The sequence below is a fragment of the Fukomys damarensis genome, unplaced genomic scaffold, assembly GCF_012274545.1.
Source record: "Fukomys damarensis isolate Sample0158 unplaced genomic scaffold, DMR_v1.0_HiC HiC_scaffold_15, whole genome shotgun sequence".
NCBI lineage: Eukaryota > Metazoa > Chordata > Mammalia > Rodentia > Bathyergidae > Fukomys > Fukomys damarensis.
Window position 1 is genome coordinate 11,961,524 of NW_022900927.1, and position 26,194 is coordinate 11,987,717.

General features: G+C 36.4%; 1 protein-coding gene across 3 annotated transcripts in view; it reads left to right on the forward strand.

The window, feature by feature from the left end:
- Window positions 1–26,194, forward strand: part of Yaf2 (YY1 associated factor 2) — a 51,172-nt gene that overhangs the window by 13,478 nt on the left and 11,500 nt on the right. The window contains exon 1 of one of the 3 annotated variants that reach the window (XM_010640944.3): window positions 11,640–11,734. The exons of the other annotated variants lie outside the window; for them this stretch is intronic. Coding sequence (XP_010639246.1) covers window positions 11,679–11,734 — 56 coding nt within the window. The 5' untranslated portion in view covers window positions 11,640–11,678. Of the gene's footprint in view, window positions 1–11,639; window positions 11,735–26,194 lie in introns of those variants that run through there. 3 annotated transcript variants of the gene reach the window in all.

The following is a 26,194-nucleotide window of genomic DNA, read 5'->3' on the forward strand; positions in this document are numbered from 1 at the left end:
AAAAGCCTTTTAGCTTAAAACGTAGCTATTCCCTTTTTATATTAAGGACATATTATATTATAATTAAACACGAACAATATTTTGATAAACAAATATAAATAATTGAAATCTTTAAAATGAATATAGTTATAAAATAAATGAGCAAAGTAGACACAGCTGAAGAGAGAAGTTATTAATATGTAGGTAGAAATAGGATTCTTCCAGGATAGTACAGGGAGATAAAGAAATGAAAAATAGGAAAGCAAAACAAAGATAATTTACAAGACAGCCTGAGAAGCTCTACCATGTCTAATTGCGTTTGAGAAGAAAACATAGAAGAGTGGAGAAACGTTACTGAAAAAAATGATTAAGAATTTTAAACAATTAAAACAATTAGGGGAACTTGGTATAGTGATATGCACCTGTAACCTCAGCAATTGGGGAAAGTAAGGCTGGAGAATCTTTTGAACACCAAAGTTTGCGGTCAGCCTGGTCAAAATAGTGAGACTTTGCCTCAAAACAACAAAAGAAAGAGTGGAAATTATACAATAATTAGTATAGAATTATACCAAAAGCATTATGTTAAACTTGAGAGATATAAGGAAAATAGTGCTACATTTATGACCTTAAATATATGTTAGATTAAAAGATAAAAATCTTTTGAAAATCAGCCAGTCATTCAACCAAACCAAACCAAACCAAACACCTGTCAAAAACAAAAACCAGAAAGTAAAACTAAAGAAGGAAGAGACAGGAAGTAATAAAAATAAAAATAGAATTTGATGAAATAGAAAATAATCTGCAACAATGAAAATATCATTACCATTCCAAGTTGGTTCTTTTCAGGCTATTCTGGAAATATTCCTCAAGAAAAGCAGAAATGACAGAAGTAACAAAGTTTAAAAAGAAGTATATTACAAGTACAATACTGATTTTAAGAACTAAAATCATTGTTAATTTATATGCATATAAATTTTAAAATGAAGATAAAAATTATTTTTTGCTTTTAGTTGTCACTTTTTTTGAAGCAAGATATTGATACATTTTATTTGTTTGTTTGTTTTTGGTTTTTTTGAGACAGGGTCTTACCATGTAGTTGAGGCTGACCTGGAACTCACTATGTAGCCCAGGCTGGTTTCGAACTCACAGTGATCCTCCTGTCTTGGCCTCCCCACCACCACTCTTGGTTTGATACATTTTAGATATACACAATGATAACATTCATCATAGAGAATTTGTACCTATACATGATATATCTTGCTTCTTCTAAAAGCCAATTTTTATAAGAAAAACTTCAAATTCAACTTTCCAAGGAAAAAAATGCAACTCAGGAACAAGGCCAACATGTAGATTTGCAACAGCCATTTGAAAAAAAAAAAAAATCTCTTTTATAGAAAATTCATAGAGTTCTCAAAATTTTACTGAAAAACAAAATTAGACATGAATAAAAAGCTGGATATACTGTATTTACAGATGGGATATTTATTTAATAGCATATTACCAAAGTTACTTTTCTATGAGTATATGGAGTTACAGACAATAGTCCCAGTGAGATTTAAAAAAGAAAAAGACTATGTACAAAAATAAAGGTGCAAGAATAACCAAGATAGTTCTGGAAGGAAAAGAATGAGGTGGAACTTATAGTGTTTGATATTAAGACTAATTTAAAAACTAGTATCATAGGCTGCTACATAGCAATGAAAAGAACAAGGTGTTATGTACAGCAAGGGATGAATCTTCTAGATTTAATGCTGGGCATATAAGTGAGACACAAAAGATTATCTGATTTTATTAATAGGAAGTTCAAAAATTTGATCTGTGGGGCTAAGAAACAGCAGTAGTCTTGGAAGCATGGTACTGACTAGGAAGGGCCGGGGAGAGCCTTCTGAAGCATAATAGATGTTACTGGCTTGGTCTGGGTTGGGTCATACAGGAGTACTTAAAAATCAAGTATTTGATCAGGGTTTTGTTCATAAACTCTTTGTTTACACCAAAGTCTTCAAGAGTTCTGATTAAGTGTATCTGTTTTAATACTTAGATATTTGATCCATTTTGATTTTAGTTTAGTGCATGGTGAAAGACATGGGTCTAGTTTTAATGTTTGGCTATGAATAGCCATTTTTTTGAGCATCATTTATTTAAAAAGCTATCTTTTGGTGAAGGTGTTTGGCTCCTTTGTCAAAGATAAGGTGGCTGAGTATGTTGGAGTTATTTCTGCATTTTCTAATTGTTTCATTGATCCTTGGGTGTGTTTTGTTTTTTTTTTCTTTCCAATGAAATTTATTGGTACATTTAAAGCAAACAATACAGTTAACATTTATCATTGGAATCTTGTGCCATTACATGATATATCTTGGTTCTTATGTTTTTCCCCATACCCCTGCCTTCCCTTCATCCTCTCCTCCCTTCCCTATTTACAAAGACTTTGTTTCCATTTTTTCACATTTTTTCATTTCCCTTATTTCCTTCCCCCCTTCCCATTTCCACTTTATACATTTACTTCCCAATTCACAGTCTCAGTTATACCATTTGAACCTTATTTACACTTTTAGTTTTTCAAACCCGCGAAACTATTTGATATTTCTTTACTCGTGTGTCCTATTTATTTCACTTAAGAGTATAGCCTCAGTGTACATCCATTTAGCTATAAATGTTTCTAGTTTCCCATTCTTTATGGCTGAGTAGTACTCCATTTTATGGAAAAACCATATCTTCTTTGACCTTTAAAGGCAATTCTGTTATGGCTCAGTAGCAAAACTATAGAGAAAGCTTCAGGTTTCTCAGATGATAGCTGTACAGAATATTGGTAGAAATACTGGTAAGATGATGAAGGTCATTCTAATGAGATATTTTGTTTTGTTTTGTCTTTAGATTTTTTTTTTTTTTTTAATCTCAGTAGCTCTGTAGTATAGTTTCAAGTCAGGGATTGTGATATGCTGCCTTGACTTTGTCCCCCAGAATTGCTTTTGCTATTCAAAGTCTCTGCTGGTTCCAAATGAATTTTAGGATCATTTTCTCTAATTCTATAAGGTGTGGTATTGTATTTTGACTGGGATTGCATTAAATGTGTATGACAAGTTTGGAAGTATGGCCATTTTCACTATATTGATTCTTCCTACCAAAGAACAAGGGATATCTTTCCATTTTCTGATACCTGCTTCCATCTCTTTTTTTCAAAGTATACTGTAGGTTTCAATGTAAAGGTCTTTTACTTCCTTTGTTAGATTGATTCCTAAATATTCCTTTTTTTTTTTTTCTGTATGCTGTTGTGAAAGGTGGTATTTCTCAAATTTCTCTCTCAGTGAGTTTATTTGTGTACAGGAATGGTATTGACTTTTGAGTGTTGACTTTGTATCCAACTCTGCTACTGAATTTGATTATTAAACCTAGAAAGCTTTTGGTGGACTTTTGGGGTCTTCTATGTAGAGTATCATGTCATCTGCAAATATTGCTGATTTAACCTCTTCTTTTCCTATCTTTATTCCTATTATTTCTTTCTCTTCTCTAATTTCTCTGGCTAATATTTTAGAACTATATTGAATAAGAGTGGTGATAGTAGACATCCTTGTCTTGTTCCTGATTTTAGAGTGAAAGCTTTCAGTTTTTGTCCATTTAGTATGATGTTGGTTGGTTATCACAGACAGCTTTTGTCAGATTGAGATAAAGACCATTTATTCTATTTCTCTGTAGGGTCTGTCATGAATGAGTGTTGGATTTTGTTAAATGGTTTTTCTGCATCTATTAAGATGATTGTATGGTTTTTGTTCTTGGCTCTGTTAATAAACTGTATTACATTTGTTGACGTGTATATGTTGAATCATCCCTGTATCCCTGGGATGAATCTTACTTGGTCATGGTGTATAATCTTCTTGAGGATTTACTGCATTCTAATTGCCAATATCTTATTGAGGATTTTGTATCTGTGTTCATTCAGGAGGTTGGCTCCTTCTCTGGTTTTTATATTGGGGTAATGCTTGCTTCCAGGAATTAATTTGGGAGTATTTGTTCCCTTTAAGTTTCATTAAAGAGTTTCAGAGGTAGCAGCATTAGGTTTTCTCTAAATTTTTTTTTAGAATTCAGCACTGAATTTGTGAGAGCCTGGGCTTTTTTTTGTTGTTGTTGATAGGTTTTTAATTACATCTTCAAATTCACTGACTGATACTGGTTTATTTAGAATTTTTTATATCCTCTTGATTCAGCTTTGGTAATTCATATGTATCTAGAAATCTGTCCATTTCTTCTTTCCGTCCTATTAGAATACTGTTTCTCAAAGTGAGTATTGATGATCTGGATTTCTGGAGGATATGTTGTGATTTCACTCTTTTCATTTTTAATTGTGTGGGTTTGAGTCTTTTGTTTCTTTTTTTGATAAGGTTGGCTAAGGGTTTGTCAATTTTATATAATCTTTCAAGGAAACAGCTCTTCAACTCATTGATTCTTTGTGTTGTTTTCTTAATCTCTGTTGCATTAAATTCTACTCTGATCTTTATCACTTCCTCCCTCATATGAGCTTTGGGCTTGACTTGGTCTTCTTTTTCTAGACAATTAATGTTCAACATTAGGTTATTTATTTAAATTCTTGCTGTTTTTCTTAGATGGGATTCACTGCTATAAATTTCCCTTACAGGATTGCTTTCATTGCATCCCATAAATTCTGTTACGTTGTATTGGCATTATCATTTAATTGTAGAAACTGTCTAATTTCCTCTGTGACTCATTGGTTGTTCAATAGCATGTTATTTAATTTCCATGTGTTTATGAAATCTTTTTGGTTTCTTTTGCCATTGATTTTCAGTTCAGTTGCAATATGGTCTGAGACTATGCGTGGGATAATTTCAGTTCCTTTACATTTCCTTAAGCCAGTATGTGATGTATTTTGGAAAACATCCCATGTACAGCTGAGAACAATGTATATTCTGCTTTTGTTGGGTAGAACACTCTGTAGACATCTAAGTCCATATGTTCAAAGTTTGCTTCAGTTCTGATATTTCTTTGTTGATTTTTTTTTTTGTCTAGTTGTTTTGACTGTTTGTGACAGTGGAGTATTGAGTTCCCCCATTAGAATTGTATTAGTGTTTATTTTATTTTATTTTATTATTTTTATTAACGTTCATTAATATTTGTTGTATATAGTGAGGTGTGCTGATATTTGGTGCATATATATTTATGATTATTATCTCTTCTTGGAGGGTTCCCTTTACAAGGATGAAAGTCTTGGCTAGAAATCCACTTTGTCTGCAAATAGAACAGCTACCCCTACTTTTTCTGGGTTTCTGTTGTGTGGAGTATTGTTTTCCATTCTCTGACTTTCAGTCTGTGAATTTCTTTTTGAATTTAATAGTGTTTCTTGTATGTGACATATTGTGAGATCTTGTTTCTTGATCCATTCTGCCAGTCTGTTTCTTTTGTTTGGTAAATTAAGACCATTAACATGGCTGATTATAACTTATATATTGAGTTATCTTTGTCATGTTATTTTCTTTCTCTTTTTTTTTGTTTTTTGTTTTTTGTTTTTTGAGACAGGGTCTCACTATGTAGTTGAGACTGACTATGTAGTGCAGGCTGGTCTCAAACTCACAGCGATCCTCCTGCCTCACCCTCCGGAGTGCTGGGATTATAGGCATGTGCCACCACGCCCAGCTTGTCATGTTATTTTCTTGTCCTCCCCCAATAGCTTGCCTTTCCTGGTGATTCATTTTGTTGGTATTGGAGTTGTAGTCCTGTTACCTCTTTCTACAATGTCCTTGAGAACATTTTGGAGTGCTGGTTTGGTATTCATGAATTTCCTCAGGTGTTCTTTGTCATGGAAGTGTTTTATTTCTTCATCAATTTTGAAAGACACTTTTGTGGGGTATATTAGCCTGAGTTCGAGGGTTGTTTTTCTTTGAGGACTGGAAATACTTCACTCCATGTTCTTCTTGAGGGTTTGTGTTGAAAAGTTTGCTTTGATTCTGATGGGTTTTCTTTTATAGGTGATTTGTTTATTTTCTTGAACATCTTTTAATATTCTGTTCTTGTATTAAATTTCTGAAATATTATTATATGCCTTGGTGTAGGTTTTTTAAAATATATATATCATGGGCAATTGGAGTTCTATATGCCTCACTCACATGTATGACAAATTCTTTTTCCCTTTTTGGGATATTTTCTGCCATTATTTCTGTGAACAGATTTTTTTTTTTTTTTTGTACCGGGGATTGAACTGGGGTCCTTGCGCTTGCAAGGCAGGCCACCAAACCACTGAGCTAAATCCCTGGCCCTCTGTGAGCAGACTTTTAAAAAATGGTGTTTGTGCTATGTCCTGCTTTTTACTGACTCTGATCAGTCTTATGTTACTCTTCTTTACATCATCTAACAGCTGTTGGACTTTTGTGGTCCCTTGATATTTTTTTAATTTTTATTTATTTTATTTATGTTTTTGGTACCAGGGACCAAACTCAGGACCTTGCACGGCAGGTGGTGGCACCACTAAGCTAAATCGCTGGCCCTTTAATTTTTATTATTTCCAGTACTGGAAATTGAACTCAGGACTTTGCACTTGCCAGGCAGGTGCTGTGCCACTAAGCTAAATACTTGGCCCACCCTTGCTTTTTTTTTTTCTTTTTATTGAGTTTATTAGTACAGTCTATGTATACAATACAGTTACATTCATCATTGGGATTCTGTACCTTTACATAATAGGTCTTGATTCTCATTTTTTCCCCTTGTCCCTGCTCTCCCTTCACCCCCTCCTCCCCTCCCCATTTACAAACACTTTATTTCCATTTTCTTCAGTTTCTCATATTTTTTCCTCTCCCTTATTAACTTTTCCCCACCCTTCCCACTTTCCCTCACACCTTTAGCCCTTTACTTCCTATTTCACATTATTAATTATCTCATTACCACCCTTACTATTTTTAAGAAATCTTTCTTTTCATGATCACTAACTGCAATCCTGCCTTGTATATCTGATATTTTGTCCTCACATTATCTGATTCTGTTGCATATACTTTCAATGGAATTTTTATTCTTCTGATACCTGTTTGAATCTGTTTCATACATTCCGTTTCTTTCCTGTGTTGGGCATTTATGGTTTCCATAATTTTCCCAAGCTCTTCTGTTTTTGTGTGTCTGCTCTAGAGTCACTAACCATGTCCTTCATTATGGTCACCATCTTTGTAGTTATATCAGAAATTTTTTCTGCTTTAATTTTTTTTCTAGAGTCTTATTCATCTGCTTTGTTACTTCTGCTGTTACCACTTCAGAGATTCCAGGTGGGTGGCTTTTGAATTGTTGTATCTCATTATCCTTGAGTTTGCCTTTGGTAAGCTGGATGTCTGGCATTGCATCTTGCTTAAGTGTTCTTTCATTTTCTATTTTTAAAAAATTTTAAGGCCTGGGGATTTAGCTCAGTGGTTCCACTGCCTGCCTTGCAAGCACAAGGTCCCAAGTTTGATCCCTGGTACTAAAAAAAAAAAAATAATAATAATACTTGGGTTGATGCTTGTAAATTGCTTATAGCAGATAGCTTTATTGCCAGTATTTAGAACCCTTAGGAAATGACTACTTCTCAGAGATGGCTTCTGGTTTTTAAGTCTGTTTCAAGATCCTCCTCATTGGATTTATTGGGGATGAAAGTTGCTGCCTATTTGGCTTAGCTCCCAGTTTGTTGGCACTGGCTTATAGTAGTATTATGACTGTTAGGCAGGTCTCAGTCTTGGCACACTAGGAAGAACATTTATAACAAATATATTACCTTGGCTAAAGTAGTATAATCCACAATAACAGCATCAAACACACAGTCTAGAAAATGACAAACTATGGAAAATAGTAATTTACCACTGTTAACCAAACGGACTGTATTTGTGGTTGTATAAGAAGATTTGAAACAAATTAGAAAATTGTATACAGTATATATACCCTCAATATAGCCATTTTATCCTTGGGAGAAAATTTGAATTGTTTAGGGGAAAAATAGAGAAACAGAAGAAGAAGAGAGTAGAAGCAAGTTTGGAGGACAAAGGAAGATTATATGAACTTTGGGAAACCAGTGAAGAAGATAGGAGGGAAAATAGAAGGAAGAGAGAAAAGAAGAGAATAACAACCAAAAAATTAGAAACAGTATTCACACTCACATATAAACAAGAACAAACAATGAAGAAATAAATACAAAACTAAAAAACAAGAAAAGAAAAGAAGAAATATCCTACTTCAGGGTGTGTCTCTGCCGCCATTACTAGACAGAGTGGGCAGTCAGAGCCTAGATCTGTGTTGATTAATCCAAGCAAGCCAGCTGTAGAGTTACAGCAACGTAGTCGACAATCCCAACAAGCCCACACCTTTAGTTCCACTGAAGTTCAGGCTGGATTTTGGCTATCACACTAGAACCTAATTTGTTTAGCCTGCAATGCTTAGTGTGCCTCCTCTTTCCTTGAACTCTGCTCCCTGCTGGTTTTAACTTGTCTCTTTTATCACTTGCTGATTTGAACTCAGTTCTGCCTCTTACCCTGACATTGGAAGCCACTAGATGGAGCCAGCTCACGGTTGATTTGATTCTGAGCTCATTTGGCTCTTCTCCAGAATTCCTACTAGCCAGTCCCCCTCTCTTGGGGGATGTCTGAACCCAAATAATTCACCAGCCACTGCAGTATGGCAAAAAGTCAAACTAAACAAAAAATAATTAAAAACCCACAGTATGTAATTCTATTGTTAACTTGCAATGAATTCACAGGTGTAACATGTTTAGTTCCACTACATTTAATTTTTTTATTAGCACGTTTGCTACACATAATTATTACATTCATATACATATTGATATATGTGATTTGTATCAATATAGAGATCAAACCAAGTGGCACTCAGCCACTGAGCTGTATCCCTAGCCCTTTTTGTTTTACTTTTTTGTTTTTGTTTTTCTTTTGTTTTGTTTTTTGAGACAGGCTCTCACTATATAGTTGATACTGGCCTGGAACTATGTCGCCCACGCTGATTTTGAACTCACAGTGATCCTCCTGCCTTGGCCTCCTGAGTGCTGGGATTACAGGCATGTGCCACCATGCCTGGCCTTACTTTTTTATTTTTGAGACAGAGTCTCTCTAGGTTGCCCAGGCTGGTCTTAAACTTGTGATCCTCCTATCTCAGCCTTTCAAGTAGCTGGGATTATAGGCATCTTTAAGTGGAAAAATATAAAGCTAAAGAAAATAATAACCTAAATTGTTATGGTACTGTGCAACATAGTAAAACAGGAAATTTTGATTAAATTTGTGTTTAACCCTGCCATGCCTATAGTCCCAGTTACTCAAGAGGCTAAGGCCAGAAGATCACTTGAGTCCAGTAGTTTGGGGTTAAGCCTAGGTAACATAGTGAAACTTTCTCATTAAAAAAAGAAAAAAATTGTATTTAATCATGTTAAAAGTAAATATGGCTAATTTTAGTTTTTAAAATGTATGTGCTCTATAGTTATATATACATAATGGAGCTCGTTTGTCTTGAGATTATTATTTTATATGAATTAACAAAATGTACTTATCCTAGGGTATAACCATCTGGTGTTTAGCATGAGTTTACCTTCTTTATCTAAGAAATAATATTAAGAATATAAAAATTTTAATGTTTTACATCTGCTGCAAAAATGATATGTACCAAATACAATTTTTATTATAATGTATATAACGTTTAAGTATCAGGTTACATATATATGCATGTACAAATGGTTTCATCTTAGGATGGTTTGGCTTGCAGTTTGTAACTTATGGGTTTCTCTGGGTAGCCTTGTCTTAAGTTGAACATCTGTGTATCCGTATACACATACACACACACAAACACACCAGCGTGAACAGCAAACTTGAGTGTTTTGTGATTGAAGCATCATCATGTATTCAGGCACCTCACAGTTCTTTTTGCCATTCTGTTTATAATGCCCTTGCATTGTTAACAGTGAGGATTTGAAGACAGACTCAGGTTTTTAAACTTTTCTTTATAGAAGATTTTAACAATATATACAAAAAATAGGATAATATAAAAAATCCTCATCTAGATTAAATTTAATGATAACTCTTTAATTCTTCTGATTCAAAATTAGGCTCCAGACCCCTTAATGTACCACTGAGAACTCTCCATAGCCTGGCTCCAACTTCTTTACAGCTTTGGGTCTAATTAAAGTCTCAGAATCCACTTGTATTTGGTTTATTGCTTGTGGGCTTTATGAAAATGCTTTAGAAATTCCATGCATCATCTTTGATGTTATGGCTTTGCCCACAGAGCTCCCTCTGCCTTAATTGCCCTGCTTTTCAGCTCCATCTGTTGAAGTTCTACGCTTACTCAAGTCTCCATTCAAGAATCAGCTCTTGAAGCCTGGTGTGGTAGTGTACCTACCATCTCAGAATTTGGGAGGCTGACGCAGGAAGATTCCTGAAAATTTGAGGCCTGCAGCATAAATAGTGAGTTCAAGGCCAGCCTGAATCACATAGTGAGACCAATCTCAAATAGGAAAAACAGAATAAAACAAAACAAAAACCCCCAAACAACAACAACAAAAAATAGCATTTCAGGAAGGCTTCTCTCATATATTTCCTTTTACGTTGACTCTCCTAGTTGTATGTGTGTTCTTTCATTGTTTCCTTCCTCTCATATTTATTCAACAAGTCTTTGAGAGTATGCTGTGTTCTCAGTCCCTTATTGGATTCCTCGTGTCTTTTGCTTCTTTTGAATTATGCTCCATGGTGTTCAGAACCAGGCTTCCTTTAGCTCTGATTCCTCCTGCACTGAACACTGTGACTTGTGTATATTAGATGTTTTAAGTGAGTAGTGACCTGAACAGTTACCTTTCAATTTTCAGATAGACCATTACATAATGAGATTGTGCATGTTGAATACTTAGAAAGTTTCTTAAATTAAAACATGTGTTTGGTCTTGGCTGGGTGTGGTGGCACATGCCTGTAACCCTAGCACTCAGGAAGCTGAGTTGAGAAGATTGACAAGAGTTTGAGGCCGGCCTGGGCTATATAGTGAGTTCAAGGCCAGCTTGAGCTACATACATGCTGTGTCAAAAAGCCAAAACCAAACAAACTCCATTTTTTTAACCTTTAAAAAAATATATTGCTAAATGTTTAGAAATATCAAAGACAAAGTTATATAGTTTTAGAAGCCAAGAAGTTATGACAGGTAAAATATTTTTGAACATTGTTCATTGATTTACTCTGTCCACTTTAACTCTGTATCAATTCCTCTTCCTCTTTTTTTACTTCTAAATTCCCCTTTCCTATACCAGTAACTATTGTGGCTTCATATAGATTTATCTGTTTCTGTGTAACAGTTGCCCCAAAACATTTATCTTCTGAGTTTCTGTGAGCCAGGAACTTGGCAGCATCTTGGCTGTGCTGTTTTGGCTCTGGATTTCTCCTGAAATTCCATTTAAGATCATCTGAGGCTGCAGTCATCTGAAGGCCTGACACAACTGAGCATCTGCTTCCATGTCAGCTGACTCACACTGGCTGTGGACAAGAGGCCTTGGATCCTTGTCGTGTGTATTTCTTCCTAGGTCTGAGATGCCCCAGGACAGACCAGCCAGCCCCCCTGAGAGGAATGATCCCAAAAGTAAACATGGTGGAAGTCACAGTGTCTTTTATGACTGAGGCAGGAGTCTCACTGTGTCCTTTCTGTAGTGTCCTTATGGTCATTCAGCGGCCTAGTCAGTGTGGGAGGACTACACAAGACTGTGAATGCCAGGAGGTCTGAGGCTTCCTGGGGACCACGTTGGGGGCTATTTGCCACAGAGGTAATGAGGTGAGAGAGAAGGAGCAGTTTTCTGACCCTACAGATAAGAAGGAAAAGCCTAATAGCTTTTAGTTTTTCATATATTGGGTCTTGAGAGTGTAACATTGTCATTTTGTTTGGAAATGGTAAAATGTGAAAGACTTATCAAACTTTTATAAAAATGTATTCATAAGTCAATTTTTAGTAATACCTACGCATATTAACTTTTAGATTTTTTATACACTCAATTGTCTGAATGGCCCTAAATAATTTTTATTTATTAGTATTTATTAATACTTATGTATAAGACAGTATGTTAAGGCATTTTCATGTTGTTTATTTTTTATTGACAGTTACTGTCTTATGAAAATAAGAGTTGAATTATTTTTAATTTTTTTATGACTTCTTTTCTTATTTTCCCCCTCAAATGCTAGGGATTGATGCATGATTGTAATCCCAGCACTCAAGAGGGTGAGGCAGGCGGATTGCTGAGTTTGAGGTCAGACTGAGCCACACAATTTAATGACAGTCTGAACTACGCAGCTAGACCCTATTTAAAAAAAAAAATCATACTAAGATTCCCAAATGTCAGGGATTAAACTCAGGGCCTTGTAACCACGGGGCTCCGCACCCAGCCCAGAGATTTTTAAACCAGGCATAGTGGCATACACCTGTAATCCAAGCACTTGGCAGGCTGAAACAGGAGGATTGCTGCAAGTTTGAGGCCAGCCTGGGCTACATGGTGAGTTCAAGGCCAGCATGAACTACAGAGTGACACCTTGTCTCAAAAAAAAAAAAAAAAAAAAAATTGAAGTAAATACTGTAATATTATTAGAATCTAGAATTTTTCAGTTCAGAGCCAGGCTCTTATTCTATTGTATCTTAATCTTTTAGTGTCTTTGGAGCATAGAGACTATATAAGCATAGCACTGATTTTTGTGAATTTTAAAACTGGTCACATCTAAGTAATGAAACTGAGATAGTTATTATTTATCACAACAAATCACATGTGTAAAAGGAATGTTGTTTCCTTAGTTCTGTATGGGTCTCATGAGTTTGAACTGTAGATTATGCTCCTTATTTAGTGTACTTCTTGTATTAATTTCTACCATATGCTTTGCTCACTTAAAATTATAGAGTGCTGAACTGGTAGCAAGCAATGACATGCTTAGATAATTCTGCATATTCACATTACACTAGACCTGGAAATTAAGTATACTTTCTTATCGAAGACTGATTCTTGTATTCTCAGATGTATGATAGACTTCATCCTACTAAAACGCTAAGAGTTTGAATATTCCAAATCTAAGCAGTGGCAAATGAAATATTGCTTAGCTTCCTAGTTACTCTTAGTGCGAAAGTTAGTCTCTTAATGATCAACTTTATATACCATGTTTGACTAAGAAAAAAGAAATTAAGGACTAGGATGTGGCTTAGTGGTATAACACTTGAGGCCCAAGTTCCTGGGCATGATCCCCAGCACCACAAAAAGGAAAGGGTATTAAAAGTGAAATGTATTGTATTTCCATATTTAGAGTTATTGTCCAAATACACATCACTGGTTGGGGCAAGAACCTAAAAATCATAGATGTGATCATTTCAGATATTATCTATATCTAGATGTCTAAACCTTTTTTTCCTGCAACAAAGGATTATGTCCAGCCTTCTGTTGCTGTTGGTAGGACACAGTTCTTTGTCACTTGGCCACTGTGTAAGAGATCTCACAAGGAACAGAGGGAAAGCAGGATGGAAGCCAGAATATGATCAGAATACATTATACACCCCCCCCCATGTTTTCCTGGGAAAACATGTGAAACTATGGGAGAAAGTGGTCTAAGAGGGATGCTGTGGGATGATTAAAGTATGTTATGTGCATGGATAAATTACCAAAATGAAGTCCATTAATCCGTATAGTACCAATAGGTACTAATTAAAAAATGTGTGTGTGTGGGGGGGAAGAAGATAGAATCTAGAGTCATTCAGTAACCTAGTTTTGGAAGTGACATCCAGTCAGTTTTGTTGTATTGTTTGTTAGAAGCACCTTTGTAGGTCCAGCCCACTCATAGGGAGGGGATTAGACAAAGTCATGAATATCAGGAACCAGGGGTGATTTGCAGGCCATTTTAGAAGGCCGCCTGCCACAAAAATTATTGAAATGAATGAAACAAGAGAATGTAGAAATAATACTGTACTTTGTACATACAGTCCACAGTGATTGAAATTAAATCACTCCCAGCACAAGACTCATTTTAGCTAAAAACAAGCATGTTTTACCAGTGACTAGACTATCAGATCATTAGTATTATAAAATAAAGACATTGGAAGTATGACTCTAAAGCAAATATCACCCTTTTTTCCCATTTAATTTATTGGTACTTTTAAAATATACAGTACAGTTATATTTATCATTGGGATCTTGTACCTTTACATGACAAATACCACCTTTTACTACTGCCATCTGGTGGCACACCTATAATCCCAGCACTTGGGAGCTGAGGCAGGAAGATCATTACAAGTTCAAGGCTGGCCTGAATTACATAGTAAGACCCTGCCTCAAAAACAATCAGAAGCTACTCATCTGTATGTTTAGAAAAGTTAGAGCTTCCAGATTTGATATATTTCAGTCATTGGTTCTCAAGTCTCACAGAATGTTCAGATCACCTTGGAAACTTCACAACCAAGCAACAACAACAACAGAAGGATACTGGGCTATCACACAAGCTAAATAAATCAGAGTCCCTAACAGTGGGGCCCAGGCAAGGGTATTTATTTTTAAAGTCCTCAGATGCTTAAAATATATAGCAAGTGTGAAGGACTACTGATGTCGGTGAACGACAGTAATTTACTGACAGTAGTAACTTGACAGATCCTGATCCTGAGGTCTGATAGGGGGCTGGACAGTCTAGCTGCCATTTGATCTTCATTTGAATGGCCATTGTCTGCACAATAGGAGCACTGAGGAGTTTAGAAAAATATCTGTACCTGGCTATTTTGTCAGATTATGAAGGAGTTCTCTGGCAGCTGGCATTTGAGCAGACAGAGACCTGAAAGAACTGGGTAGAGTAGACAGAGGGGACAGCTGATGAAATCCCTAGGCTGGATGCTGTGGACTTAATCGTCTCCAGAGTTCATATGTTGAAGCCCTAACCCCAATGTGATTATATTTGAAGCTTGGGCTTTAAAGAGATAAGACTAAATGAAGGCACAATTCCAATCTCATAGGATTAGTAGGCCAAGAAGAAGAGGAAAGAGAGATCTTTCTTTCCCCTTCTCCCCTTTGATCCCTCGGCCCCTTGGTGGGCATGGTGGTGGTGGTGGTGTTGGGGCTTCCATGCAGGCATGGACAGAGGTAGCTGTTTTTGAGCTGGGATGAGAGTCCTCACCAGAAGCTAAACTCTGTTTGAACTTTAAGACTTTCTGGCCTTCAAAACTGTGAAAATAAATTTCTCTTATTTAAGATACACAGTTTGTGGTATTTTCTTATAGCAGCCAGAGGAAACACACATGCTTGAATACAGTTCCCACCAGAAGATTGGTGCGAAAATAGGCTAACAGGTAGAGACTTAGGTACTAGAATAAGAACTTTGGATTTCCTCAGTTGCTACATATTCTGTTGCCAGAGTGTAACAGGAAAAGAGGTTGGCTGTGTGGGAAGGGAGGAACTCATTTGTGTTGGTTAATTTTGGTTGTCAGCCTTACAGGATTGAGGAATGACTAGAGAATAGTAAGGCATACTTCTGGGAATGTCTGTGATGGTATTTCCAGCTAAGATTGATGTGGGATTCAGCAAACTGAGTGGGGAAGACTCACCTGGAATGTGGACTAGGGACCAGTAAACTAGGGACCCAGATGGAGGAAGAGTGGAAGAAAGAGCAAGCTAGTTCTCACTTGTACTCTTCCTAAGTGAGTATGTTTTTTTCTGCCCTTATCCATGGACATCCAGGATTCTTCAGCTTTGGCGTGCAGACTTGCACCAGTGCAGGCCCACCAGCCTTGGACTTGGACTGCATCATTTTCCTCTCTTTGGTTCTGAGGCTTTTAGTTCTTAGACTGGTTCTCCACCCTGTAGTTCCCTTTTCTCTACCCTGTAGACTGCCATCTTGCAACTCTTTTGCCTCTGATTATGTGATCCAATCTTATAAATGCCCTCTTGTGATTATATATGTCCTGTTGGTTTTGTGCTCCTGGAGAACCCTGGCTAATGCACCAATGGACATTTTAAGCAGAGGAGTGATTTAATTTGATTATGTTTGGAAGCCATTTCCAGTGACTACTTTGTAGGAGAATAGTCCATAGCAAAACAAAAAATGTTACGATATTACAAAAGTATTATCAGGGGAGGTGGTGAGAAGCCACTTGTTTTTAGATATATTTTGAAAGTACAGTGGAAGGATTTGCTGATGAATTAGATGTGGGTGTGAGAGAAAGGAAAATGAATATAGCTTCCAACTGTTTGGTCTGAGCAACCAGAAGAAAGGAGTGTTTTTTACCGAAGACTCAGAAAGAAAGAGTGGGAAGAGGGAGGAATCAAGAGTGCATGTGTGAACGACATACTAGTTATTTTGAGATATTACTTGACATCCAAATGGCAATGTTAAGCAGATGGTTGGTTGTGTAAATCTGGACTTCACGGGAGATGGTAGGCCTGGTGATAAAAATTTTGGAATACCAGTGTATAAATCAGTTTTTCTCATCCTTAGATGGACATCAGAATCAGCTTGGGAACTTTCATAAAATTTTAGCCTGGCCCCCTCCCTCTACATTCTCAGTCAAGCGGGTCCCAGGCTTTCTTGTTTTAATTTTATTAGCAGTTAGGTTAAACGTTTTTTAGACAGCTTTTATTAAGATATAATAGGCATACAATAATCTGCATGATTAAAGTGTACAGTTTGATGTTTGACAGGAGTGCAGCTGTGAAACCATTACCACAATCAAGATAGTGAACATATTCTTCCTTTCAAAAGTTTCTTTATGCTCCTTTTCAACTCTTTACACCTCCCCCCTCCCATCTTCTTGCACCAGGAAAACACTGATCTGTTTTCTGTAATGCAGATTAGTTTGCATTACCTACAGTTGTACCATAAATAAAATCAATCATACAATATGTACTCTCTTTATCCAGTTTCTTTCATTCAGTATCATCATTTTTCATCTATGTTGTTGAGTGTCACCAATTCATTCCTTTTGTTGCTGAGTATTTCATTGCATGAGTTGTTCCACAGTTTCTTTAACCACTAACCTAGGGATGGACATTTGTGGTATTTTTAGTTTGTGGCCATTATGAAGTTGCTGTTGAACATCCATATATAAATTTTGGTATGGACTGTTTCGTTCTCCCTTGGTACATATCTTGGAATGAAATAGGGGGGTTTTATGGGTCATACTTTTTTATATGTTTAAACATTAGGGGTTTTGTGTGTATATGTGTGTCCTTGAGAAAAGCTTTTCTTTTTTTCTTTCGTTTCTTTTCTCTTTTTTTTCCTTGTATGAGGGTTTGAATTTAGGACCTTGTGCATGCTAAGCAGTTGCTCTGCTAGTGAGCTACATCTCAAGCTTTGAGGAAAGCTTTTATGTGTAGAAAACATTCAGAGTCTAATCTCAGGTCCTTGAGAGACTAAAATAGGATTGCAAGTTTCAGGCCATTCTGGGCAACTTAATACCCTATCTTAAAAATAAAAAGAGAAGGTATCTTATTTCTATCATAGTTGAGGCCCTGAGTTTAATTCCCAGAACTGCAAGAAAGAAAAAGATGATTCAGGTACTACTTTCATTATTTAAATGATTTTTTCAATTTGTCACATTCCATTTGTTTGCTTATTTTGAGACAGGCTCTTAACGGTGTAGTGCAGGCTGTTCTTTAATTCATTTTGAATGGCCTCAAACTCATAATCCTGAGTGTTGGGTTTACAGGTGTTCACAGCCATGCCTGGCTATTTTTTCACTATTTGTTATTTTTACAAATCTTATTCAAAATTTAGCAAATTTGATTGTTGTTTTTAAGGCTTGGATATTTTTTAGAAAGCATTTCAGGAGAATGTGAAGCCAGAGTTGAGATTCATCATATAGATAATTCTTAAAGGACTGAATGAAGTCACTTACAGCAGCACTTCTTGAACTTAAGCATGCATGAAAATAACTGCAGTTTTGGGAAAAGGCCTAAGAATTTGCATTTCTAATAGGTTTCTCTGTGCTGAAGTTCTTGGTTGGTTGACTACTCTGAGTAACACTGGACTGAAGGGTTAGCATATTAAGAGAATCTGAAGACAGATTTGGGGCTCTCCAAGGATTAGAAATTGGGAAGAGAGGAAGTAACTAGTGATACTGTAAATGAGTATTTGGTGAGGCAAAAGAAAAATGAGAAGAGTGTAGTGTCCTGGAAGGTAAGTGAAAAAATTTTAAGGAAAGGAAGGATTGATACATTCAACTAAATGAACATTAAAAAGGCCAAGAGGAAGACTACAGTTGATTAATAGATATGATAATAGTGGTTGTTAATGTCCTTAAATCAGTGTTAGTTTAATGGTAAGGACATTTTGGTAAAGACCAAAAGCTGTGATTGATTTGAGCCCATGAGAGAGTGGGAGGAAGAAGTGTGGAGCATAGGCAAATCATTTGAGACCCGTTCTGGGAAACAGAAATGGGACAGTGGCTAGAAAGGGAGGAAGTTGGGAAAAGATGCTTGTGTTACAAGGTAAAAACTGTTACATTGTGCTTGTATGCTGATAGGGCAACTCCAGAGAGAAGAAAGTAGGTCAGTGGACAGGAGTGTTGTCTTGGAGTAGTGACCTGGTGGATAGAGAGGAATGGCTTAAACAGGAATATAGATAGTGAGGTCAGAAAACATGGCCCAGGTAGGAGGTTGTAGACGTTTGAATTGAATGGCTTTTGTTTTCTCTGTGAAATAGGAATTATGGTTACCCCTTGAGAAAAATGGTAAGCCTTTTTTAGTGGTCTGTTGTTAGTACTTAGAACAGTGATTGGAACAGAGTAATATCTGTTAAATGCTCTAATATAAGGACTGGAGGGGAGAAGGTGAAGGATCAGGTAATAGAGAAACTGCTGTTGGGTTATGATAGCCTAGTGTTAGTGGGAGTGATGAGGAAGAACAGTTCCAATAATGTGGAACAAAAATAAAAGGACTTAATGTTTATCTGGCTAAAAGGAAAGAAAAATTTATAGTGATCTATTGTCGCTCTCAAGATTGTCCTTAGTCTTTCAAATTACGTGAAAAGCTAACGCGAAACTGTGATTCTATTTAAGGAATGAGATTTTTTTTTTTTCTTCAGAGAATAAACTGCTGAGCACACTAACCTACTTTTTATAAAACTGATGTGTAATATATTTTGTCAGTGCTTACTAAAGACTAACTTAGAATTTGTTGAAAAAATCCACCCTTCTCTGCTGCCACCTCCTAGAAATTTAGGGAAAATTGTGTTCTGACCTTCTGCAGGAGTGTTGAAAATTAAATATAATAGACCTTGGAGTGAAAACTCTTCTAAATCTTTGAGCATAGATTATTGAAATGGTGAAGAATATTCTTCCTTGCATTCTGTAAGTACACTTAGACAAATGACAAGAAGGAAGACTATGTTGAACCTGAGGGGTAAATTTAATTGTTACAGTGTGGATACTTGGATCAGCAATTTTCAAATTTTATTCTTCAGCCACACCTCAGAGATAGGTAAGAGGAATAAGAATGAATACAAAGCAACTCCAAGGGACTCAGAGGTCAATTTCTTGACTTCATATAGAAACTGCAGTGTTTTCTTTGTATTGAGATTTCTTGTAATATTTTGTTAGCATGATGATTCTGTTGCAAAAACGAGACAAATGTCTCTACTGTACTTATTGTTTGAATTTTACTGAGAAGTCAGTTGTAATATTAGCAGGTATTTCATTATATACAGGCAGAGAAAATGACAGGGCTTTTTTAGTAATCATTTTTTATAAAACAAATTTGTACATTAAGCTCCTTCATTTTCATGAAAAAGAAGCAAATGATTTGAAAAGAAGATGAAAATAATGTTTCTCAAAAAAATGGCTTCCCTGAAAGTTGGCAACTGATCAAATTGGCGATCATGTGATTAACAGTTGCATTTACAGGCATACCAGGGATCAAACTTGGGACCTTGTGCTTGCGAAGGAGGCAGTGGAACTACTGAGCTAAATCCCTGGCCCTACATTATTATATTTAACTGGTATTTTTAATGGTCATCCATATCACGAGATGTTTATTGAGCATTTCATACATGTAGGATCTGCTGTAGTAGTAGGTGTTAGGGCTACAAAAATAGGTAAAACATAATCTTTTACCAGTTGTTAGGAAAACAGAAAGTGATCATAGAAGGATAAGTGGCATTAATGAGGGATATGGACAACCACGATTCTAGAGGTGCTGCAGGGCTCCCAGGGTATTTGGCACACATTGTATTTCTAAGTTTTTGCCACAGAAAACAAATAACATGTTAATAAATTTATTCTGTATAACAAATTTTAATGTGTATAAAGGGAATACTGCTAAAGCTAGTTGATAATTTTGCAGGTTAATTCACCTAAAACTTTCAAAATAAAATAACAAATCCTTGATTTGTATATTTCAAGCTTGTTGAAAAAAGACAAATAGTTGAGGCAAAAAGATTTTTTGTTGGTGGCCGTGGAGATCTAAACAAGGCATTCAGGTATGCTATGTGTGTGCTTCATCATTGAACCCCTATGTCCCCCGCTCACTTGTAAAAGTTTTTAACCACCATTTTCCCTCTTCCTTGTTTGCCCTCACAGTACTGTAGTATTCCATGAACTCGCCAAACCCCACGACAAAACAAAACTTGCTTCTTTTTAACTTCCTTTCCTTCTGATTTCATCACAAAAGTCTCAAATCACGTATCAGATAAGATGTAATCTAGAGAGCCTGGGAGAGGAATACGTTGAGTAGGTCTAGCTGGAGTGTATTATGGGCTCCAAGAGGATTCCCTGAGAAATTTATACCTCTTTGTGCTTCTTTACCCTTGGTAGGGTGCTTATGCTAAAGTTTTCTGTCTTTTGGCTGAAGCGGCTCCTGCATTTCTGAAAACAGCTTATTGAGACATAATCCACATACTATAGAATCTACCCATTGATTAAGTATGAAGTTTATTGACTTTTAGTTCACAAGATTATGCAGCCATCACTTCAATAATTTTAGAATATTTTTATTGGCCCAAAAAGGAACTTGATGCACATTAATGGTTACTACCCGTTCCATTCCTCAATAAACTAGCCCTAGGCAACCAACTATGACCATTTTCTGTTTCTTTGGATTTGCCTATTTTTAACATTTCAAATAAATGAAATCATATAATACGTAGTTTTTGTGATTTTCTTTTCCCCTCTCTCTTTCTTTCATATTGGAGATCAAACTTGGGACCTTGTGCTTGCGAGGCAGGCAACAGCACCACTGAGCTAAGTCCCTGGCTCCTTGTGATTTCTTCTTTCATTTACTATATTTTCAAGGATCACCTATATTATAGCATCTGTTAGTACTTCATTCTTTGTTTGTTCAGCTTGTTAGTACTGGAACTGAACCCAGGGTCTTGCTCATGATAAGCAGGTATTTTATCACTGAAGTATGTATAAGCCCTCTTTTTTGTTATTATTTTGAGACGGAATCTCACTAAGTTGTCTGGGTTGGCCTAAAATTTTCCATCCTCCTGTTTCAGTCTTTTTGTTTGTTAGTTTGTTTTTTTGAGACAGGGTCTCACTATGTAGTTAAGGCTGACCTGGAACTCCCTGTGTAGCCCAAGCTGGTCTTGAACTAACAGTGATCCTCCTGCTTCAGCCTCCCGAGGGCTGGGATTACAACTATGCACCACCACGCCTGGCCCTGTTTCAGTCATTTTAGTAGCTGGGATATAGATATGCACCACACCTGGTTTCTTCATCCCTTTTAATGGCTAAATACTATTTTATTTTATGGGTATATGCCACATTTGGCTTATCTGTTCATCTGTTTAAGCACATTTTGGATTCTTCCATATTTTCACTAAGTAATTCTTCAATGAAGTTATATACAAGTGTTTTTAGATACAGCTTTTCCTTTCTTTTGAACATATATATCTGATTAATTCATTCCTATGAAGACCTCTCAATAACATTTCTACTATCTTGGGTTTTTGTGTTTTTTATACTCTGAAATGTGTGATCAAGAATATAATAGCTCTGTGTTAGTTTGTTTTGTTTTCCTGGTAGTAGGGGTGGAATGGAGAGCATTTACTCTAAGCTACACCCACAGCCCTTAAAATTTTTTTTGAGACAAGACCTTGCTAAACTGCTGAATTGTCTAAGTTGGGCTTGAACCTGAGGTCTTCCTTCCTCAACCTCACAGTGGACTCGGTTATAATTACATGCCATCACATCTGATTCTGTGCTATTCTTAAAAAACAACAACAACAACAAAAGAAACAAAACAAAACAAAAAAACAAGACTCATGTTGGCTTACATAAATTTGGGTGGTTTCTGAATACATTCGCAATTGTAAAACATACATGCCTCAACTTACATTTGAGAAAGAGCCCATCTGCTGGTGATACACACTCTACTCTCATCATAGCTTAGTTGCTATGTAGACTATGATGGGTGGATATAAAAAATTTCAAATCATAATAATTTATAGTTTTTATGCCTCATGTCTAAAGAGTATGCATGGTTAACAACTGTATACCAAATTTAAAATAGCTGTATACCAAAATTTCCTTTATTTATTTTTTCTAAATTTTGTAAATTACTTTCATTGAACTGCTTCTTAAGGTCAAGGTGAATTTAAAGCTAAAAGGTTGTTGTACAGTAATTAGTGCAGTAATTCCCCTTATTTGTAGTTTCACTTCCTATAGTTTCAGTTACCTGTGGTCAGTCATTTACTGTATAAAATATTTAGAGAAAGAGATCACAATCCATAACTTTTGTTATAGTATATTACACGAATTGTTCTGTTTTTATTGTTATTGTTAATCTTTTACTGTGCTTAATTTATGAATTAAACTTTATCATGGATATATCTATAGGAAAAAGTACTCTAGATAGATCTTTGTATATATTTATATATACATGTATGGTTTAGTACAGGTATCCACTGAGGTCTTATAACATATCCCCCAAGGATAAGAGAGGATTGGTGTATTTAACTTTGTAAATAAGATTTCCTTAGTATTGTCCTTCTGAACCAGATATAGAAAAAACATTATGCCTTAGAGAAACAAAAACATAGCATTAAAAATGTGGCTAGAGGATGGTGTGTTAATTAGCCTAAATGCTTGTTTTTTAACTTTTGTTTAAAAGAATCACTTATAGAACTTGCCAATAAAAACACATTCCCAGGTGCCGTTCCAGAGACTCCTGACTGGGGCAGGGCCCAGATGTTAGCACAGTGAGCATTTGCAATAGTGTGAGTATCGTGTCCTGTTTCTGGGTAGTGCATGAGAAGGATTAATCTGAGAATAGTGTATAGCAAATCCCTGGAGTCCCATCATACAGATTTTTTGTAACTAAGGACTGTGAGTTTTGTGCCAAGACATGGCTCTTTTGCTTGTTGAGTGTAAGAACTATGAAAAAAATCACTTAGCTGATTTCATTTTTTAATTATATAAAAATAATTATATAGGTAAGACACTTATTCTAAAATATGGTAACATTAAAACTAAATAACTGCTGACAACTTTTATTAACCCACTTCTCCACCATTTAGAGCTGATATTAGGAGAACAACAGGAATATGTCTTTATTCTTTTTTTTTCGAGACAGGGTCTCACTATCTATGTAATCGAGGCTGACCTGGAACTCACTATGTAGCCCAGGCTGGTCTTGAACTCACGATCCTCCTACCTTAGCCTCCCAAGTGCTGGGATTACAGGCGTGTGCCACCATGCCAGGCCTTTATATAGAATCTCACTGTGTGGTTCAGGCTGGCTTTGAATTCACTATATATTCTAGGTTGGCCTCAAACTCTAGGTAGTCCTCCTGCCTCAGCCACCCAGTGCTTGGATTATAGGTGTGGGCCACCACGCCCCACTGTGTTTTTATTCTTATTGAAAATGAGTGACAGTGATATTGTTGGAATCATGGAGCTGTGGAACCAAATTTAAGGAAGAGGCAGGATTACAGATAAATAGTAGATTTTTACATAGGAAAAACAGATGAGACTTGAAGTACATGAACCTCCTGAAGCAGAATATAAACTAAGAAACTAACATGAGCATGTTTTGAGAGAGCATAAAGAATTTTAAAAGGGAAAGATTAAAGATTCAGAAGAGAAAAAGGGCTATTACATACATCAGCAAACACTGACTGTCATGCTCTTGAGCTTGGTACCAGTGTTTCAAAATGAAAAGACACAGTCCCCTAGGAGCTTAGAGGCATGCATACAGTTACAATGCTCTCTCAAAACATGCTTTGAAGGACTTATTTATATATCAGAACCACATACAATTTAGCATCTGAACCTTTTTTTTTTTTTTTTTTTGACACAGGGCCTCACTATGTAGTTGAGACTGACTTGGAACTCACTGTGTAGCCCTGGCTGGTCTCAAACTCACAGTGATCCTCCTGCCTCAGCCTCCCAGGTACTGGGATTACAGGCATGCGCCACCATGTCTGGCCTCAACCATTTTCAATTGTGTCATGTATGTCATAGCAGAAAAAACACCATTTCTAAAGGCAAGAGGATGGGAAAAAAGCATAGTACAGGGGCCAGGGATTTAGCTCAGTGGTACCACGGCCTGCCTCACAAGCCCAAGGTCCTGAGTTTGATCCCCGATACAAAAAAAAAAAAAAAAAAGCATAGTACATTTGAGGAATGACTGGTAGTTCAGTGTGGCAGTGTTGTAGGGTTCATAGAATTGTAGGAGGAAAATCTGGATAGTAGCATGTCACGCCAGATAATTAAAGAATTTTGATAAAGAAAATGACAGTGTCATACATTTTTGTTTGCTTGTTTTAAAAAAAAGAACCTTGGATTGGTAGTGCAGCTCTGTGGTAGAGCACTTGCCCAGCATAGACCAGGCCCTGGGCTCAATTGCTGGTATCAAGGGGGGAAAAAAAGTAACCCTGCTTTATGGTGTGAAGATAATTTGGGTAGAACAGTAGTTCTTAGTTACCTTTTACTGAAGTGGGTGATAGAGTGAGAATAGTGTAAAGTGGCTGAGTTTTTCAGTTGGCCAAGAATTTGGAAAAATTGTCTTTTGAAAGTAGCAAGTTGTAGGAGCAAATTATGACTTGAAGCTTTAGACAGGTAGAATTTCAGGTACCTATGCTTTATCTAAGCAGATACATCAAATATAAGTACAGTAGCATTAGGAGTATTTGCTTAGGGTTGCTTGGTTTTTGAAGCCATGGACTTATATGAAATTGTCCTGTAAGCCTTTTTACAGAAGAGAAGAGGTTAAGGATAGAAAGGTGAAGTGAATCTCAAATTTAAGGGGATGGAGTTGAAAGTGGTAAGATTAGATGACCCAGCATAGGTGTAAGAAGACTGAACCCAGCATAGTGGTACATGCCTATAATCCACCTACTTGGGAGACTGATGTGGGAGGATCCCACATTTGGGGCTAGTCTAGGCAGTTTTGTCTCAAAATAAAAAGGGCTAGAGATATAGCACAGTGGTACATTAGTGGTTTGATACCCAAGAGGTGGGTGGGGAGACACTAAGAAGGAGCTATTTACTAAAGAAGGAAAGAGAAGCTGTAGAACATGAACCATTGTCGTTGTAGATATGGTACTAGAGTCTTAAATACTGTAGTCCTCATCCTCTGTGAATGCTGAAGCAAGGGAGGGTGGAGGGAGGGAGAATGAGTTTGTGTATGGTGCTGTTTCCTATACATATATATGATAAAGTTCATTTTATAAATTAGGTGTGAGATACAGCAGTTATAACAACTTCTGTAATAAAAGTTATGTGTAGTCTTTCAAACAATCTTTTTTTTTCTGGAATTTCCCATTTAATTTTTGAATTGCGGTTGACTATGGGTAACAAGGTACTGTTGTTATGTCATGATACATAGAGGTCAAATATGGTGAAGAATGAAAGTGTGCTTTAGTTTGAAGTACTTGATGACCTTTGTGTGGTGTCCAGTGGTAGACCAAAAAGAGACAGACTTGGGAAGAAAGAAGACAGAATTGGGAATAGTTGGAAAATGAGAGTATAAACAAGTAAATAGAAGTTACTAAGGGAGAATTATTTTTCTTCAAGGTAGGAGAGACAAGTATATTTCTATGCCTAGAGAAAGGAATATTGTTTATTTGATAGAGTAGTGCTGCATGGAAATCCCCCAATATTTAGCACATTAAAAATGATGATTGTGCTGGGTGTGTGGCATATTTATAATCTTAGCTATTTGGGAGGGTGAGGCAGGAGAAATTTAATGAGCCAGGGAAATTTAATGAGACCCTTTCTCAAAATAAAAACAGCTGGAGATGTAGTCCGATGATAGAATACTTACCTAATATGCACAAGGT